This window comes from Trachymyrmex cornetzi, unplaced genomic scaffold, assembly GCF_001594075.2.
Source record: "Trachymyrmex cornetzi isolate Tcor2-1 unplaced genomic scaffold, Tcor1.1 scaffold61, whole genome shotgun sequence".
In the NCBI taxonomy this organism is placed as follows: domain Eukaryota; kingdom Metazoa; phylum Arthropoda; class Insecta; order Hymenoptera; family Formicidae; genus Trachymyrmex; species Trachymyrmex cornetzi.
The window spans coordinates 1,289,899-1,309,849 of record NW_017299926.1 but is presented as its reverse complement, the minus strand read 5'-3'; the positions used below and the strand labels follow the sequence as shown (position 1 = coordinate 1,309,849).

Genomic DNA, 19,951 nt, shown 5'->3' with positions numbered 1-19,951 from the left:
ATGTATTCCACATTACCTGCATGTCGTCATATGACAAATAAAGTCTTTCCGTAGCAATAAACAAGTTTGAAATAACAATTAATCTGCATAATATTGTTCATGCAACATTATTAAAAGCGTCTGTGCAATATAAGCATTAGAAAAACTTACCTTCAGTTTGTGAGAACACTTTTTAGAAAAAGCTGCCGAATCTTTGACGTAACGAAAATGAATAAATGTTAATCGTAGCAAAACGGTTGGTCGGACCGAGTTCATTGTTTGTTATGACATGTTTACAGTTGCAATAACTTTCAGCGATTGCCGCCAGATTGCAATGCTCTGTTTAAAAAATAAGCCACTATTCCATATTAGTAGCCTATGCCATAATCCCTGATTTTACCCTATATTAATGACTTCTGTATTTCATTTTATGTCTTATTAATTTATAAAATAGCTTTTTAACTGATTTATGTTGTTTTGCATTTATGTCTTATAAATTTTTATGATATTTAAATTGTTTATTTTTTAAATATTATATTGAAAATTAATATTAAAAATTATGTAACCGAAATATATGAAAAAAATTACATTAAATAACATATAAAATTAATTGGAACATATTTTAAACTTAAATAATTAATAAATTTGTTACTATATTTCTTGTAATATAAACGTGTATATTATGTAGTTCGCAGCAAATTGAAGGTAAAAAGATATTGATTATTGGTCAAAGGCGTGAGTAATTTAATAATGCCTGGCAACCCAGAGATTCAAAATTCAAGGTAGATATGAGCAATTCACCTTGAATTTCATGTTCAATAAAGTGGCAATTTTAACTAATTATTATTATCTTCTCATCTTCTGAAATAGCGTATATTATTTTCGGATAAAGAATATAGAAAAAATATATATACGTTCTCATAATTGATATGTTTTCCTTCATGCCGGTTGTATGAACTACAACTAATTGAAAATATTTCTATTTAAAAATATCTCTAACACAAGCAAAAAGATTTTAAAACGCAATTATATAACTTAATTAAAAATTTAGAAAAATTCTTTCTATATCTATTTTTATTAAAAATTAGTTAATATTAAATTAATAATATATCGGAAACATTTTTATGTTGTAATGTTAGATTAAAATTATAATAAAATTTAAAATGTTTATTAAATAATTTATTTGGTAATAAGTTATACAATATATAATTTAATTAATGAAGTTATTTTCATTACGATGCGTATAGATTTTGAGAAACAAATGACGTAACTAATTAACGCGGACAAATGCAATTAATTTCAAATAATATAAATAAACAGAATACACTATATAACATATAACATATTTAACAATCATACATAACGTTAATTGATTAAGTTATATATATTAAAATTTGTATGCAATTAATTAGGATGTGCAATAGTTAACAGAGCGAACATGTACAAAGTCGAATATCGATGACCCTTTGAATAGGTCGCCAAAATCAACAGCAACGTTAGCAAAACGTTGACGATCAATTCTCACGCCATTCACGATGACCGTTTCCGACCTTCGATACACCATTCGCGTCACGTTACTTTCAAAACGTTTAGATTTTTTACGGCGCGAAAGCTATAACGAAATATAGTCTGCGATATAACCTACAGATTTTGCGCCAAAGTGGTTCTTTATTTTTGCACTGCAGCTATATCAATTTTTTCCGCAGCGCCCTATATTCTTTCAAACAAAAACGCATTCCGGAGAACCTTGGCAATCCGGAGGATTACATTGAAATCCTTAGTGCGAAATCAGGCAAGATAACAAAAGGTGACCAAGAAAGAAAAATCAATTAAGTTGGTAGAATGGCGTTCCTTTCTGAAGAAAGGAAGGACTATTTACTGAATACCTTATTGCTTATTGGAATACCTAAAATAATTCTCTTAGGTTTTTCAATATATTGTCTGCTGCAGATTGAATTTAATATAAAATAGAAATGAATTTGATGATGGAAATTATAAACTTAACGGATGGTAATGTGATGGAAATGAAACAATTAATTTCTCGGAATAGCAGAAACTTTATGATGCAAATATGATTATCATATAAATACATATATTTTTATTTATTAAAAATTTTTATTTTAAATTATAATACATTTAATAATAGCAAAAATCAGAATTATGCAACTTATAATCATGCAAAAATCATAAACGTTATTTCAATTTCATATCTGTACTTTCCCCAACAAACTTTTGTAATAACTCTCTCATGTTATTAGCACTTTAACGAGAACATTTCGTGGAACTTCTGACTATATCTGTAGCCTTCTTGTCAACACAATGCTGTTGTGTTGAGAATAAAGGACGAGATGAACCACCCTCCGCAAACATCATGCACAATGGGTGGTAATCGGTGTTCGTCATGTCTAAATGATTAGCTGTAAGCATGGGACGAATAATTAGTCAATTATCGGAAACAGCGAAACTGTGTAAGCCTGCCTCCAGAATTAACTATCGACAATATAACATCGCGGGGTCACTCAAAAGCTTTTCAATACCGCTATCAAAGCGTGTAATGTATGTACATGCGTGATGACGCACGTGTGTATCCTAAGATACGTGCGATGTATACAGCGTTATGAACTAATTAGCGAAATTGTTCGAATAGTGCTATTTGATGCTCCCATTTACTCATCGATAGATGATGTTAATTGCCTATAGAACAGAGAATCGGGAAACTAGAGAAATAGATTGAATTTATTTATCGCGCAGAATTATTATTCGCACGACATTCGACATTAGATCTGTAGCGTGTTATTTTGTGCGTTATTTTACATCTGCAATATATTTATTTATAAATAATTATATCGGCATTTTATTTGTATATAAACACAAACAGATTATATTCCTATATAATTTATGTTGCATTAAATTTAATATGTTTCTCTCAAATTAACAGATAGATATATTGAATTTGTATATTTACAAAATAATTTATTTAGTCTTAACATCTGACTCTGTTTTACATTATTTGCATTTATTAAATATTATTACAGTATATTTTAAATGTATTTTTGTTAATAATTATTATAATACATTTTTATTTTTACAAAACAGTTATGATAATATTCTCTACGATATAAAATATCTTATGTGATTTCTAATTTAATAGATTGAAAAATTTATTATTTATTAATATAACAATTTTAACCATGCACAATATAAATCAACATAGCGCGAACGTAGTTTGTAAGAAAAACGGCAGAAAACCATAATATACAATGATGCTTTATCATTTTATTTGACCAAAAAAATCCAGACTGCAGCAATTTAGAGTGCGATAACTCGTCAAATTTCCGGCGGAAAGAGCGTGCGCACGTGCCGCGTATGCTTTTTCCCCTGCATCATGTCTGTGTTGAGTTACGTTCTTTTCTATTCGCATTCTCAATTGCAATGCCCCGGAGCACCATGACCCACGAACGAGCTTAAAAATTGTCCGTCCCTTCGAGAAGGATGTTTTCAAGCGGAAATTTAAGTCGGAAGTTTTATAGATTAGAGCACCGTAGTGGACTTAACAGGATAACTGGAACCATGCCAAATACTGCGGGATGTATTGCCGCAAATGGTTCCAGTAAAATGCGGACAATGTATATCCTTAATCCCCGTTTCCCCATGACCTAACTGAGATTATCGAAGGGACAGCTATTGCGGGAACTGTATGTCGCGGTCGAAATCCGAGGCGAACCAATTAACCTTTTCTAAGACCGCTAGTATTCTTAACACAACGAATTCTCCGTAAGTTTTCGTATCATATATAGTTGAATTTTTTAATTATATCCAGGATAATCTAAAAAGGGAAAGAAGAATGACGACCAAAGTCATGTTTAAAAAAACACGCTTTCTGATAACGAATTGAAAATTAAATTTAGGACCATATTGCGTTAAGTGCAAATCGATGTTTCGTTGGACGATGTTCAAATCTCGTTTTTTTTAAATTTCATAAAGATATATTTTCAATCAAATATAAAATTTAAAAATTTAGATATATAGGGTGTCCCAAATGTCAAAACTTCGAGAGCGTGTAGGGGATCAATAAACTACAAAAAAAGAGTCCTTTAGAAATATCCTTATTTTCGCTTCGTGTCGAAGAAAATCGCAAAAAAATACAAACGTATAGTTACTTCGTTCTCGCACTGTCTCTAGTACTAACGACGCTAAAATTGTACATGAAAACAATAATATTCCATTTTCTGGGGAAAACTTCGTTTATATTTCTGCCTTTCTCCTATAAATTCGTCAGCTGCTCGTCAAAAGCTACTGAATGAATTACTCCTGTTACAATATATCGCGTACATATTCTAATTTTGAGTATGCTGACATAATTTTCGTGTATAATTTCTGCAACGGTGTTACTACAGAAGCGATGTGAGAGTATGCGCGTTGATTTCCAGAGAGAAGAATGCCAAATCGGCGAGTCATTACGTTGATCAGATCAGTATTTAGCTGCAACGCAAACTGTTCGTACTAAACACAATGGTTGCATTGTTGCAACAAGCCAACATTACGAACAATATCTATTTGTGAACAATATCTAATTAAGTGACAACGTGAATAAATAAGTTTGAATGAATAAGTAATAAAGAATATATTTACAAAAATGAAAACTATACGTTTATCTTAATTTATCGATTCCCTACATGCTCCTGAAATTTTGACATTTAAATTCGGGACATTCTGTATAATTTTTTGTTGTTTACAATATATAAAATTGCTTTCACAAATCTCTTATATGTAACAGAACTTTTTTTAAATTCTTAATTTTTATTTGATAATTATTTATATTGTAATCTCTTTATTTATTTTTCTAAACTAATTGAAATTGTGTATGATATGTTGCTCATATTCGATATTTATTTTATATGTGAGCTGGATTACATTAATAATTTGTATTTTTCATACAAATGAAGATATAGGTACAAAATAACAAATATACATACTTACAGTGACGTTAACATATGAACGACAATGTTTAAGATATTGGAATAATTGTCACGTATACACAATAACCTACAGTATGTCAACTTGCATGTCTCATAACTGTAACTGCTGCTATTATTGTGGAAATTTCGGGTTTTGTCACGGCGGAACAAACTGGTTAACAAGATGTAACTGCTAATGTGTCACAAACTAAACAGGCGGCAGAACTTATAATTAAGGAATGATGTACCAACGATAACATAATAATTAGGAGATACCGCAACATTTTACGGTGCATCACGTTAATCCAACGTCAAAAGAGAGTTTGCAATTGCCTTGACAAGAGAAACACGACAGAGGATATCAACGTCAAAGAACGCATTACGGCGTATCTACGTGCACAATTAACACGATATAATCTCGACTCGTGTAATGAACTTGTAATCTGTTCATTAATTCATGGCATGTTAATGTAGTCATTAATTCATCACCGGCGCTTTGTATCCGGCGTCATTGCATATGACGTTTTGCGAAATATTTCTTAGTGGAAGTTTAATTTCCGAGTCTTTCTTGCGGTTTACTGACCCACGTTGTATCCGCGATTTAAATTAAGCTGAATAACGAGCAAGAGCAGAAGAAAATACGTATTTTTTATCCCGTTGTTAATTGTTACCGCGAGTTAAAATGAAGATACAATTTTGGTAATTGCGAGCTTGGATATCTGAAAACGAAATGAAGCGATACAACAGTCAGTGGGAGATCTTCATTTATATTTGTAGTTGATTTATATTTGCATCTCACAAATGATTTTGACTTATTAGAAAGAGCATAAAAATTATTGTCTTAATTATTATTTTTATATGTCGCGAATCAAAGGATTAAATGGTTCATAATTCACGTATATCCGATTTTCTTTGATATTTCTCTTATACAGTTTGCGACATCAATCCCAAAATTTATGATTATCCTTCGTATCCTCTCAAAATGTGATTCTGTTTGTTGAACATCCCGTTTGACATTGTTTTCGTTAATCTCTCTTGGATCTCATGTAACCACGTTAACGCATAAAATACGTACGCGCTTGTCGTAATTCTGACGTAAACGAAGGATTTTCCATAACGGAACGCACAGAACACGGCGACTGCGTGCATATTAATTCACAGGCGCAAAACATGGTCGATGGATATGCGAGCGAAAAGCCCCGAATGCACGTAACGCCGAATCCCGAGCTTTTTAATCGCGCATGTATAAATCACCTGGATGATCCTCGGCCTTCCTAGAGAGAACGGTGGGATTTTGATTGAAAGGTTGCGCGTTTTGATTTTTTTCGTTTCTTTTCACAACGGGATAAAAAGTGTACGATCATACTACCGTACACGGGCGTGATATGAATTTTCATGGCAACATGCTCGGTGCAACCTATTCCCCCGTGCAGTATTGGTTTCTAATATGTAGATGTCTCGCGCGCATCGCCAGCGAAAGCTTTACATATTCAGAAGTTGAGCAACACTCACATCGGAGCAATGCAATTTCGTTTTATTGGCCCCTCGCACCTGAAAAGTTGCTATGTATTCTACAAGAAGTCATTTACTTCCTTCGCTGTAGTACATGACTGCCAAATAAATTTTGGCGGGTCAACAGAGACAATAACTATTGACAACAGCGCGCAATGCATACGACGAAATGACGGAAATATACAGAGCGAGCGTTATGTCGACGATGTAAATAAACTGTCCTAGTTTGACTTCTTGTTCACATCGCCGTAAAATTACCTCTTTGAATAGAACGTTTTGGAATGTTTGGAATAAATCAATTCGCGTTCGAATGCGCTCGATTAAACGCATCTCACGAGAGTCAATGAATAGTCGATGAAGTGTGACAGAAATAGATACAATCTGTTGAAAGTTTCATACTGGATATATAACTATTTTTAAGAAAATAACGTTGAAATTTATTTGAAATATCGTGAAAAGTTTTTAGCAAAAAATAGATTTGTACATATTTTATCTGAAGCAATAAACATGCTTACTATAATATTTATATATCTAAGTGTAATAGTTTACCTTTTTAGAAATAATAAAAAGAAATTTCTCACATATATTCTCAGAAATCTTCTACAATTAAATTGCGCTCTATAATTTTTACAGAAAAATTGTACATTAGAATTTACTTTTTATGTAATACTTTACATCTTAATTCCGTATTTATCAATTTTTTTTATGTAGATACTTGTGCGGAATTTTCTTATTCTGAATATTTCATATAAATCTCTATTCAATAATATATAATGAGGGGGGATCCCGTTTGCCTACAAATCGATTGCCTGCAGTATATTTTGCCTACATCACTTTTACCTACAGTTCGATTGCTTACATGTATTACTGCCTACAGCTCGATTGCCTACATGCGCTTTTGCGCACAAATAAAAATTTTAGAAACGGAGTTACTTTTGCCTACATGTACTATTGCTTACATATACTATTGCCTACAGTTCGATTGTCTACAGCTCGATTGCCTACAGCTCGATTGTTTTGCGCACAAATAAAAATTTTAGAAACGGAGTTACTTTTGCCTACATGTACTATTGCCTACATATACTATTGCCTACAGTTCGATTGTCTACAGCTCGATTGCCTACAGCTCGATTACCTACATACATTATTGCCTATAGCTCACAATCTTCCACGTGAAATGAGGGCTACCTCACACCAACAAATGATTTGGTTAGGGTTAGATTTTTTGGAAAAATATTCCAAGCGGACACTGTCTATGACAGCCCACTGTTCACATGACAGATTTCCTAAAAATATAAATTATTTTCTTACTTAACTTTAATTTTATATTTGTGCGCAAAAGCGCATGTAGGTAATCGAGCTGTAGGCAATAGTACATGTAGGCGGAGGCGTTACGAGACACTGAGTAGGTACGCTCCAGCGTAAGGCGCAAAATTTGGAGGGGCGCAAAATTTTAATAGGTAGCGCTATTCTTGTAAATACATATAAAGCTCTATCTTACTTGATATTTTAAATGAATTAATTAAAGTGGTTTTCTGGAAATCTTTTTAAATTTAGCGATAGCGTTACAAATCTTATTAACTGTGCCAATGTCTGTGGCAACTACAGAGGCATCTTTCTCAAAATTAAAAATAATAAAGAATTATCTGAGAAATACAATGACGCAGACGCGGTCACTCAGTTTAGCTATGATACCAACTGAAAAAGAATTAGTGAACAGTTTTAATTATGTAATCAGTCTTGACAGTCCTACAAATTGAGACGTAATCAGAATATTTTCAAAAACTAAAGCCAGAAAATATAATAGTATGTTGCATTAAGCGTCAAATATTACAAAAGAAAATATGAAAGGGTCTATCCGAATAAGCATATGAAAAATGTCAAACCAAATTCAATTTTGAGTACCTAACATTGTTAAGCTCAATAAAAGATTATTTTACACCAAATTTCAACCTGCTAAATTTATTCATGTAGCAGTAATGATGAAAAACGTCAATTTCAATTTTTCATTTTCTTTTTCCTATCGTGTGAATTAAAAAATCTGAAAAAAATTTGACATACTTTTTAGCATGATATTACATCTAAAAAGAATTTTTTTAGATTTTTTATGAAAAATGTCAATTAAAAAAACATACAAATTTTAAATGCATGTTTTTATCGAAAATATTCGAGTACTGTCTTCAATAAATTATGGTGAATTGATCTTTCCCTAATGAATGAAATATGTCGTATTTAGATTTTTTAAAGGCGTGGAGCATTGTTTTAAAAATTAAAACTCAGTTTTTAAATTTTTAAAACAATATTCCACACTTTTAAAAAATCTAAAAAAATTTTTTTAGATGTAATATGCTAAAAAGTGTGTCAAATTTCTTCAGGTTTTTAAATATTTTTTTGTGTTTAATATTTTTTATTTGTATTTCCCCGCCAGAAACGTATTTAATATAATATTATTATATTTATACATACATTATTTTGGAATATTTTATTCAGTATGGCATGTATAATTAGAAACCAATTTTTTAAATGAAATTATAGCGTAAAGAAAAAATATAGACTTAATTTTTTTTATATTTAATTATTACAATAACGTCGTTTGCGTTCCCTCCCCCCTCTCTCTCAAATGATAGTGAGTATAAAGTTATCTTTCCTAGAAAGGACGATCATATTAGTGCAAAGATTTATTTCGCTAAATATTTTATTCTTATTCTCTAAAGTACAAAGTTTTTTTTATTTATGTCAAAACGCGCGTCCATATTGAGTTGCTGCTTCCGCTTTTCAATTCACATTTTCCATAAAAAATCTAAAAAAATTCTTTTTAGATGTAATATCATGCTAAAAAGTGTGTCAAATTTTTTCAGATTTTTTAATTCACACGATAGGAAAACAAAAATAAAAAATTGAAATTGACGTTTTTCATCATTACTGCTACATGAATAAATTTAGCAGGTTGAAATTTGGTGTAAAATAACCTTTTATCGAGCTTAACAATATTAGATACTCAAAATTGGATTTGGTTCGGCATTTTTCATATGCTTATTCGGCTAGACCCTTTATTGTATTCGTATTCCTATGTTATGCAAATTGTTTGAAATTCGTTTTTTTTTTTAGAATTGTTGGTTCGTTGCAATTGGCGGGGGATTGGTGCTTTAGATACTTAGCAATCCTTGTGATGGGGCGCAAAAGCAAATTCCAGCGTAGGGCGCAAAAGGCGGTCGTAACGCCTCCGCGTGTTGGCCATAGTACATGTAGGCAAAAGTAGCTTCGTTTCTAAAATTTTTATTTGTGCGCAGAAGCGCATGTAGGCAATCGAGCTGTAGGCAATCGAGCTGTAAGCAATAGTATATGTAGACAAAAGTAACTCCGTTTCTAAAATTTTTATTTGTGCGCAAAAGCGCATGTAGGCAATCGAGCTGTAGGCAATAATACATGTAGGCAATCGAACTGTAAGCAAAAGTGATGTAGGCAAAAGATACTGTAGGCAATCGATTTGTAGGCAAAAGCAACCATCTCATATAATGAGAACAAAAATTGATATTGCTTTCAGATACTAAGTATGAATTAACAGATCATTTTCTCAAACTTTTCTGATTTCCTTTTCCTAATATAAAACAAAGGCATTTTTTGTGATAAATTCAAAAATTCATTTTTAATCATTAGAAATAACATCTATTTTTGATATATTAAGAGAACATTTTATTTCTATCATCATATATAACAAATGCGAGAAATTATTTTTTTTAATATTTAGAGAATATTATAGTAACAATGTTGTTAATTTACGTCTTTTATTGAACTTTGTTTTAATATTAAAATATCAAAGAATTCTTCAATTTCAGATAGCAAAATCGAAAGAATTCACAAAATTTAATATCAAAATTAAATAGTTTATTAAAACTTTTTATGTATATTTTGTTTCTTTTTCTATGAATATCGTCATAACTCAATGACGAGGATCTACGATTAAAAATTGATAAATTTTATTTTTTACGAAGCTTTTACGAATGTAATGCAGGGGATACAGGAAAGCTGAGTGCACTTTTCAATGCCGCCCACGCTTCTTTTCGACGCGACAGTCACGTATTTTCACCCACATGACCTGGGCCGACCATATATGTTTCAACATACAGAAATGTTTGATATATGTGCAAATGGTTTTAATTACTGGCGTAAATTACATCAGCGTTATTTTCACATTTCGACAGCACATCCGTTATCAAATTGCTCGAACCAAAACTACAATGCTTAATATTGCAACAAGAAATATGAAATTGTTGGAATTTAACATGTAAATCATGAAATCGGTTTTTGTATTTTTTAAATTGAATTATTACTTTAAAATTATATATATTACTATAATACTTTATTTTACATTCCTACTTTCAAATAGTTTTTTATAATATATATCTTTAGTATTTATTTAAACTTATCGGCTTAACGCTAATTATATTTTTGCTTGGATACGCGTATAAGGTTATACGCGTATCCAAGCAGAAATATAATTAGTGTTAAACCGATAAGTTTATATAACTATAAAAACTAAACTAATAAGTTGTGAAAAAGGCCATATTTGGTTAAGGCGATTTTTCGTATTTAATCATATTTCTTTTTGTGAATTTATACAATTTCCAGTTCAAGCTAACTATGGACCGATTATTTCTGTTTGAATTATATTTTTGCTGTCAAAAAATTAATCGGAACGTAATTATATTTCTACTCTCTTTACCCCCCTGCCCTAGTTCTTTCTTCATGGCAGTAAGCAAAGTATCTAAAGTTTCAGCCGATCAGACCAATCATTACCAATGTTAGATTTTCTAAAACGATAACGCCAGCAATGATGGATGTATTATAAAATTTTTATTGACGTTGAATAATGGCACTCCATTACTGAATACAATTTCGTCTGAATAGGAAGTAAATTGCGCGTTCGATAGTGAGAAATGATACGCCTGGAAAGCAAGCAAGTTGAAGTGCACGTCGAATTTATATTGGTGTGCAACTAAACCTTCTTTCGCATCAGACTCGTTACGTAGCGAGTCAGAGAAATCCAAGAAAAACTTTGTAATTTTACTTCCATCTCACGTTATACTTTCATCCTCAATACTTTCTGAAAACAACTTTGCACGCAATCAAGCATAAATCGCCAGAAATACAAAATTTAACGCAATCTAAGTTGAAGTTACATCTTAAAACGCTCTACGCACATTAAATGAAAGTATTGAATATTGTAAAGAATTACTAAAAATCTGATTTCCACTTCACAAAAGATACTTTTTAAATTATTTGAATGGATCATGCATAAATGTTAAAGAATTGTAATAGTATTTTCAAAGAGAAACCGGAATATATTTTCATCAAAGGTTATATGTATATATATAAGTCACGAAGAGAGAGAAAAATAAAAATAACACTCAAATAAAATTATAAAGACAAAAAAGGTTTTGTTAGAATTCTTGAAATTTCAAATTTGCCGCTCTGATAAATTGATGTTAAGTAATATTCTCACTGTGCCGTCATTTACTTTGGTTTATACTATATAACAGAATTTAAAAAAGAACATTTTAATTACTAAAAACAAAAGTATGCTAATGATGTGTTTAGAAGCAATTTGTTAAAGCTAGTACTATATTTGACCACATTTGTTTTCGCCTGCTTGTCGGCAGATCGGTGTCTGGAAGTCTTGGGAGAAAGAGGGTCTTGATATTAAGGACATCGTCTGGCCGGGCAATACCCATACTCCTCCGCAAGGCGTTCCAGAGAAATTTCACCTCAAAATAACCTTTCTGGAGGAGCCTCCCTACATCAATCTTGCACCGCCCGATCCTGTGACCGGAAAATGCCTGGTGGATCGTGGTGTTGAGTGTCGTGTGGCTAAGGATTCTGATATGGTTGAGTAAGTATGAGAAATTGGATATTTTTATTGAAGAGGCATATCTGCCGATGCCATACATCCATTAAATGTTTAAACAGTTGTAAAGCAGCAACTTTTTATGGATAATTATTAATATATTTACATATCCTCTTTTAATTGTTAATTTCAGACTGCTTATATTATTTATTAATACAATTATTTTTCGATATATAATTAATGCTTTTTTGCAAATTATTTTATATACATATTTATAAGAAAAAAAAGAAATAACTGAATAATCCATATTGTATGTTGGAATATCATCTTTTTAACTGAATTTTATAATACAATTTTCAAAATTAAATAATTTTATTTACTATTATTAAATGATACTTACAATTATTAAAATATTTTTGTTTTTAAGATTATTTGAATCAAAAAGAAAATTAAATGTCGCAATGACAAACGCGTTTTACCGCAAGAGAATTGACTACTGGAAAATAGTGACTGACTAGAAATACTCTATTACTACTTCAGTATTTCTGTGAAACTGATAAAGCTACAACCAATATATATAATTAATTTCACTTTTAGTTGAGACTTTGAACTTTATTGAATAGTAAGCGAAGCGAGCTCAATTAATGTTATTAGTAAACATATTAATGATTCAGACACTCAATTTATTATTACTGCTGTATATTGACGTTACAAGTACGTGAATATCCTAGTTCGACAATTTGGTGAAATCGATTCATTAGGACGGACTCAGCACTGCTTTTAGCCAAAGACCGAATATGAAGCTCGAATGTCACGGTACACTTATTTCATTTACAAGGGAGTCCTGGTAAAGTACACATATTGCTTTTGCACTAAGTTGGAAGAAGCCTTGCGTTCCTTGTGAACATTCAATCCAAAATTAAAGGGCTGGCCTTTGAAAGCATTGAACAGGCGAGACTAGACTGATATTCGTGCTTCGAAGTGAATAGTTGATACTTACGGTAGCATGTAATGACGTTTATCATGTGGAAAATGAATCTATTGAAAAGCACTTTGCCATGCGCCTTTAATAAATCTTTTGCCTCTCGGAGAACGAAACACTTACAACGTTTATGAGGGTGTATTAAAGCGTTTACACGACGGAAAGAAGCGAAGTGGATATGAAAAAAACTTAATTGTGATCATAGTGACTTTGATAGTCGAACGCAAGTGCTATTTTTATCGAGTCGTTTATGTCGACCTTCGTGTTAAACGCGAGTTGCATTGTTAAAATTTATCGAGCGTGTTCTCGAACGTCGTTATCCAATTTGGAGTATCATCGATATCGTTTGGGGTTACAGCCTTTAGCAGACGTTCTCTGCATATAACAGTATTTATTTGCATGAAACCAGGTCACGTAATATACGTTAAAAACTTTTTCCCGCCTACATCCTCTATACAGTATATGGTGCATGCGACAGCTGTTGCAGTGCTCGTTTTCAGTGTAAACTCGAGAGTCTGCGAAAAAAAATCTATTTTTGTGTAAAAACAATAGCACTTCGTTGAAAATAGTACGAGACAAAGTGGCTCTTAACATTTTGCTATATTTTTTCTTTTTTAATAGGAAATTGTTGAACCAACAATTTATAATATTCATACACTATTAGTTATAAATGAGAAGTAAGAATTAAACTGGAAATCGATACTGCGAACAATTTCTACATTTATAAATGCAGCATAATTAAAAAAAAAACTTTTATCTCAAACGTTTTGAAATAATTTGATAAAAAATTTGTTATATATTTTTTTTAATCTTTCGCATTTGTTTTTTTTTAAGATTTGTTTTAGAATTTATTTGCGGAATATTTAGTTTACATCACTAGACACTTGTGTAATATTCTTATAATATTCTTTCTGTTATTTAACCGTTATTTCAATGAAATCTCCAGATACGAAATTAAATTACGAGTTATCATGACGCACGAGAACGGAAAAAGGAAGACAACGTTTTAACGTATATTTGTACATGTCAGATCCAAGAATCCGATTCGAATCGTACTTCGAAAATAGCCCGCCGACAAGTTTCCCAAAGGCATTGGCGAGAATAATAGCGTGGAAGTAATTGAACCTCTTCTCTTTCTCTCAAACAGAAACGCAACTCGTGCGAAGAAGCGTTAGGAAATTACAGTAGAGAAGGAAACAAAGTAGATACAAGTCGATTTTCTGCTTCAATTGTCGATGTCACAGCAATTACTCCGCCTAAGGAGAAATTTGAAAGCAACGGACATTCGCAAATTGACAGTTATGTGCAGAATTGCAACGATTTGTCATGACTTTAGTAATGTTTACGTTTTACTTTAATTGGACAAATACTTATAGATCTTTATCAATTTAAAACAATTTTTTTCACGAACCTTATTTATAATAGTAGTTTTACTATTTTATAACATTTTTCAAATTTTATTAATGCTCAATCACCTCAAAATTCAATATAAAATCAAGCTTTCTTCTAGAGAAAGAAATTAAGATCCACTCTTTCCAAAACTTAAATATATTACAAAAGTTCTTTAATTTTGAAGATAACTAATTTTAAATTAATTAGATGAACAGCTACATTATATTGATGTAGGTCACGCTATTACTTTGACAAACAGCAAAGGAGAACTAGCACTTAGCACAGTTTCTCTTAGCAAGAGAATTTCGGGAGAGGTATAATTGAAAATTCCGCAACAAATCTTCACATACAACTACTTGGAAAATGTCGACTTGAGAATAGTCTTCTATTTTGAGGTAAATATTGAAACTTTAAAATATAGCTACGATGAAGATTGAGAAGTTAAATGTAACGTAATAAAAGTCAATTTGCTGCATAAGAGGAAATTTTAACAAATATTTATTGATATATATTAATATACTTTTAGATAATTTTGCGATGATGGGTGGGGATTAAGATTTCGAATAATAATAATGTAATCTTCTTACGGACTTTCCCAAATTCAACAACAAAAAACTCCAAAACCAGGGCGAATGAGAGTCTGTGTGGTAATTAATACGCAATCTTAATTTTTCAATTCAAATTAGAATCTTTATTCCAACAATAGTACGTTTCGGTTCACTTTGGAACCATCTTCAGCAAACAAATTTAAAATATCAATCCCTTCATGTCAAAGAAAAATCACCATCAGATTAGCAGATTTGATGTTATAATCTATTCGAAACATTAATTTATCATATAAATATTGATATTGAACAAGTTTCAAATTAACAATAAAATCGGTGACTCATCCCAAGACATAGAAGGAATTCGTCTCAACAATGGATCAAATAACCACAATTAATATTCAATAAAAAGTAACAAATTGAAAACGCTTGTTGCTCGCAGCTTGAACGAAGATTAAGATTTCGATTAGATTATACAAATATTGCTTTAGATCTGATTTTTTTATTATGTGTAATAGCTTGTATACAGATTTTATTCATGATTCGAAAAATATAAAATATGCAGAATACAGAGCATATTTATTTTATAAAATAATGTTTCTTATTTAAATAAATTAAATTAATAAATTCTGTGTAGCAAAACATATTTCTCGTGCAGGTGCACGAGAAATACATACTTAAATGAGGAGCACTGAAAAGGATTAAACCATTAGTAGGAACTTGTACATTGTATTATCTTTTTTACATTCAGCGCAAAGCAACTAACTGCTGCCAATGAAAAATAAAAATTACGTTCCATCAGTCGCTCGCGCTAGAGGGAACAGAGCGAAATTACCTAATTGCTAATTGTGTGCAGCCGGGGAGAACAGCGCGTTACTCTCGCTTAACGAATTGATATTAGCGCTGTAAGAAACTTACGGAGGTATCGCATGGTGTAGAATAATTGGCAATAAATTACACTGAACGTAACGTTTCACCGATGATATACCGTCGCGTCGACACGAATACCAATTTGTTTGCGTTGCATTTTTAATTTTTCTTCGGCGCGGAGATCACATTCTCATCCAATTAAACGAGTACTACGAACGAGATAATAAATGTTACCTCGCACCGCGATTCTTTTCGACAGAGAAAAATGTGTGTCTGCTTGAAATTTTAATGAGTTCATCGAAGTTTTATTATGATAAGGTAAAATCTTCTGTACTCGTGTATCCACATATTAAAATAATTGATTAACATTTCTTTTCCTTTTTTTCCTTGAAATATGGAAATTAGAATAATGGTAAAATTTAATTAATTTTCGTCACGATCACAATTCTTCTCGCACTTGTTTTAATTTTTATCGTCTACTTCAGCACCTATTCTAGTCACATAATAGACCGTACGCTTACTCTACTATGCACTTATAATCTCCGGCAAAACCGCGAGCAGTGAACATATCTCTCTGTATTAATATGCAAATCACTTAGATGTCCTTTACAAGGGAAGTGGTTGAGACACCTACAAATGGTAAAGGCCGAGTCCTTATCTCGAGTAAGGAACGGAATATAAACGCGGAGTTCTTGCGGAACGCAGCCTCTTCTTGCGGCTTGGAATGCAGCCGAGTAGGAAGCGGAAGGAATTACATTAGCGTGTTTTCGTGCGAAACTAGATTAACCCCAAGATGTCCGACTTGATTCAACGTTTGTTACGCGAATCATAAATGCATACAAGTTGGTTCCACAAATGCAGATATAATTTCAAATTTTAGCAGTGATAAAAATAGGATATAAAAACATTTGTATAAATTCTTTTTTGTTATATCTCCATGTTATCTTTAAAATCTTTATCTGTATATTAGGCCTATATATTGATAATATTATTTGTAATAATTTTTAGTAACATAAGTTTTCATATAATAAAATCTGTGAGAAAGCTCTGTTTTCTCTAAAACTTCAATATAACAGCATATTGAATAATCGCCCACACTAAATTCGAAAGCATTATAATTAATGATGACGTACTATGATGGATCCATTTTGCTTGAACAACAATGTTAACGACGTAACTAATGCAGCTTTATTGATAGACTGTATATGCGTATGAACTATATCTCAAAAAAATACTATAGCTCCTACAATGTAATTATCCTATAATTGATATTACGAATGTTAAACTTTCTTGCTATAAATATTGTAATTACAGATGTACTTAATGAGCAGATAATGTTTTTAAAATATATTTTTAATATTTATTAGATATTGAAAATATTAAATTAAAATTTTTAATATTAAATAAATATTAAAAATATATTTGAAAAACATTGTCTCTCCAATCAACATGTTGATTGGATATTTACGATCTATGCATATATATATAATTTTGTCGTATTACATCCAAAACTATTTGTATGCTTTGACACGTCTATATACACAAGTATCGAATATCTCGTTAGAGAATCACAACCGAGGCTTCCTTAATTCGGCTAATACCAGCTCCAATAATTCAGAAACACGAATCGATAGTGATAAACATATATATGGTTTAGACAAAGTAATTTGAAGCGACTCCAGATATATCCTTGAATAATTTCTATCTCATGCTAATATGCGAAACGAGAAGGTCATGCGAACGTGATTCGAAAACGAATGCCACGAAAGCGTTGTATCGATACGAAAAGCAGTTCTTTAACGAAATTCCCATGTAATACTTCTTAAAGGTAAAGACCCTTCTTTGTAGCCTGACCGCCCTTTGTAGCTCGAGCTTTTGTGAACGACGGAAGAATTTACTTTTCGTAAAGTAGTAATACGCTTGACAGACCACCGAGTAATTCAATGAGATTTTGAACGTAATATTGCTGAAAAAATATGTTCAAAAGAAAACGAAATTATCATTTTTTAGGGTAATTAATTTTTTCATAAAATAAAAAAGTATTTAATTTTTTAAAGTTTATATTAAATGCAATGTTAACATTTATGTTACAAATCTTTATTGTTCTGTTAAAAAATGTATCATAAATCCTTAAAATATGTGTTTCTTATTAAGTATAAATACAATATAAACATTATTTTTTCAAAGAAATTGGACTGTGGAATAAAATCGATTGTCTTTCAATGTTTTTGTTTTTTATTGATTTAAATTAGAATATAATGTTATAAACTAGAATATAAGTTATAATTAACTTAAAAAAATAATCTAAATGCTATATAAATAAACAAACATAAGTGAGGACATTATAAAACGTGTTTTGCCAAAGTAGAACTGGATTTCGAGCAAAAAGTTAATCGTTAGAGCATGCGTATCACCAGTTATTTAATCTTTCAGAAACGATTTTTATTTGTCAAGCGTCAAGTGGTCACAAACGTTACTCAAAGAGCTACCATTCATTTTTCATGTTTTTGATACACGGCAGAACGGATTTGCGATAATCGGCTGTCCGTTGTGACAAATCACTGCTGTTGGATCGATTCATAATGCGGATCTAAAGTGCATTTTTACTCGCGGCAATACACCGAATATATGAATATCCAAGACAATGTGGAGTCGGTTGTTCGTATTATGAGAAATGAAAGAAAATTTGTATAAATTATAGTCGATGGAGTTGGCACATTTTCCATATGTGCTTCTAAGAAAATCAATGTCAGGCATTGCCCGACTGCTGACTAAAATTACGCAAATAATGTGTTTGCGATTAATGTCGTTTTATATAATGCTCAAGTGCCAGTTTTACCCTACATTACCCACTCGTAGGAGGTCGCGCGTTACTGTCAGACAAACGTGTCCGTGACTTTGAGTGCACTTCATTATTGCCGACTGGCAAGAAGAGTCTTATGCATCACTCGTCGTATAAGTTGAGAGTACAAATTTATTTTTTCGCAATGACAAATTTAATTTTTTTACATAACTGGCTTATGGAATCTATATTGTTCATTTTTCTTGCACAATCATACACTGATTGTGAGAGAAATGATTTTGTTATAGGAATAAATCAAGGGAAAGCAAATGTAATATTTGTTAAAAAAACGATCGATTTGTTACGATTGCAAATTAATTCGTCAATGTAACAAATAATCAATAGTATCGCAAATAAGAGGCTTATATATATATATATATATAAAAGTCGTAGACGGTTGTAGGGTCTCAAATCGTAAGAAACTGACTAACTCTAGTCAAGTATTCTCCCTATATTTGATTGTGCTTGATCGGTTTCCTACGACTTAAGATTCCACGATCATCTACGAATTCTATGTAAACGAGCTAAAGTCTATCCAAAAGATAGGTTAGATTCTATATAGTTTGTTTCTGTTACTAATAATTGGTTGGTATAGCAGACTAGCAGCAATCACAACAACATAATTTATTGTCATATATTTACCGATCACCGGTTAAAGGTACTGGTGGCCTGCTAAATTAACAAAATCCTTTATCTCAGTGTAATAATATATAGAAGAAATATGATATAGAAGTATATTATAAAAAATAAAGATGATACGGAATTTTATCGCAAAATGATGGATTATTTCTTAAAATCAATATTGAGAAATTAAAAAATACTTTTAAAAAAATATATATATATAAGATGAAACAACTGATGTATTTGGGATATATTTAAAAGAGAATTAATGAAAAAATAAAAACAAAAAATATTATATTAAAAACATATTTGAATCTAGATTTACACAATAATAAATTAAATTATTATTAAAGAAACTTTAGGTATAAATTTATATTACCTTGTCAAGAATCTTGAGCGACGCAA

At 31.2% G+C, this 19,951-nt stretch overlaps 1 protein-coding gene across 1 annotated transcript in view; it reads left to right on the top strand.

The window, feature by feature from the left end:
* The window catches only part of Nmdar2 (glutamate ionotropic receptor NMDA type subunit 2), a 230,839-nt gene that overhangs the window by 193,906 nt on the left and 16,982 nt on the right, over nucleotides 1-19,951 (top strand). The window contains exon 8 of the mRNA XM_018516190.1: nucleotides 12,110-12,339. Coding sequence (XP_018371692.1) covers nucleotides 12,110-12,339 — 230 coding nt within the window. The remainder of the gene's footprint in view (nucleotides 1-12,109; nucleotides 12,340-19,951) is intronic.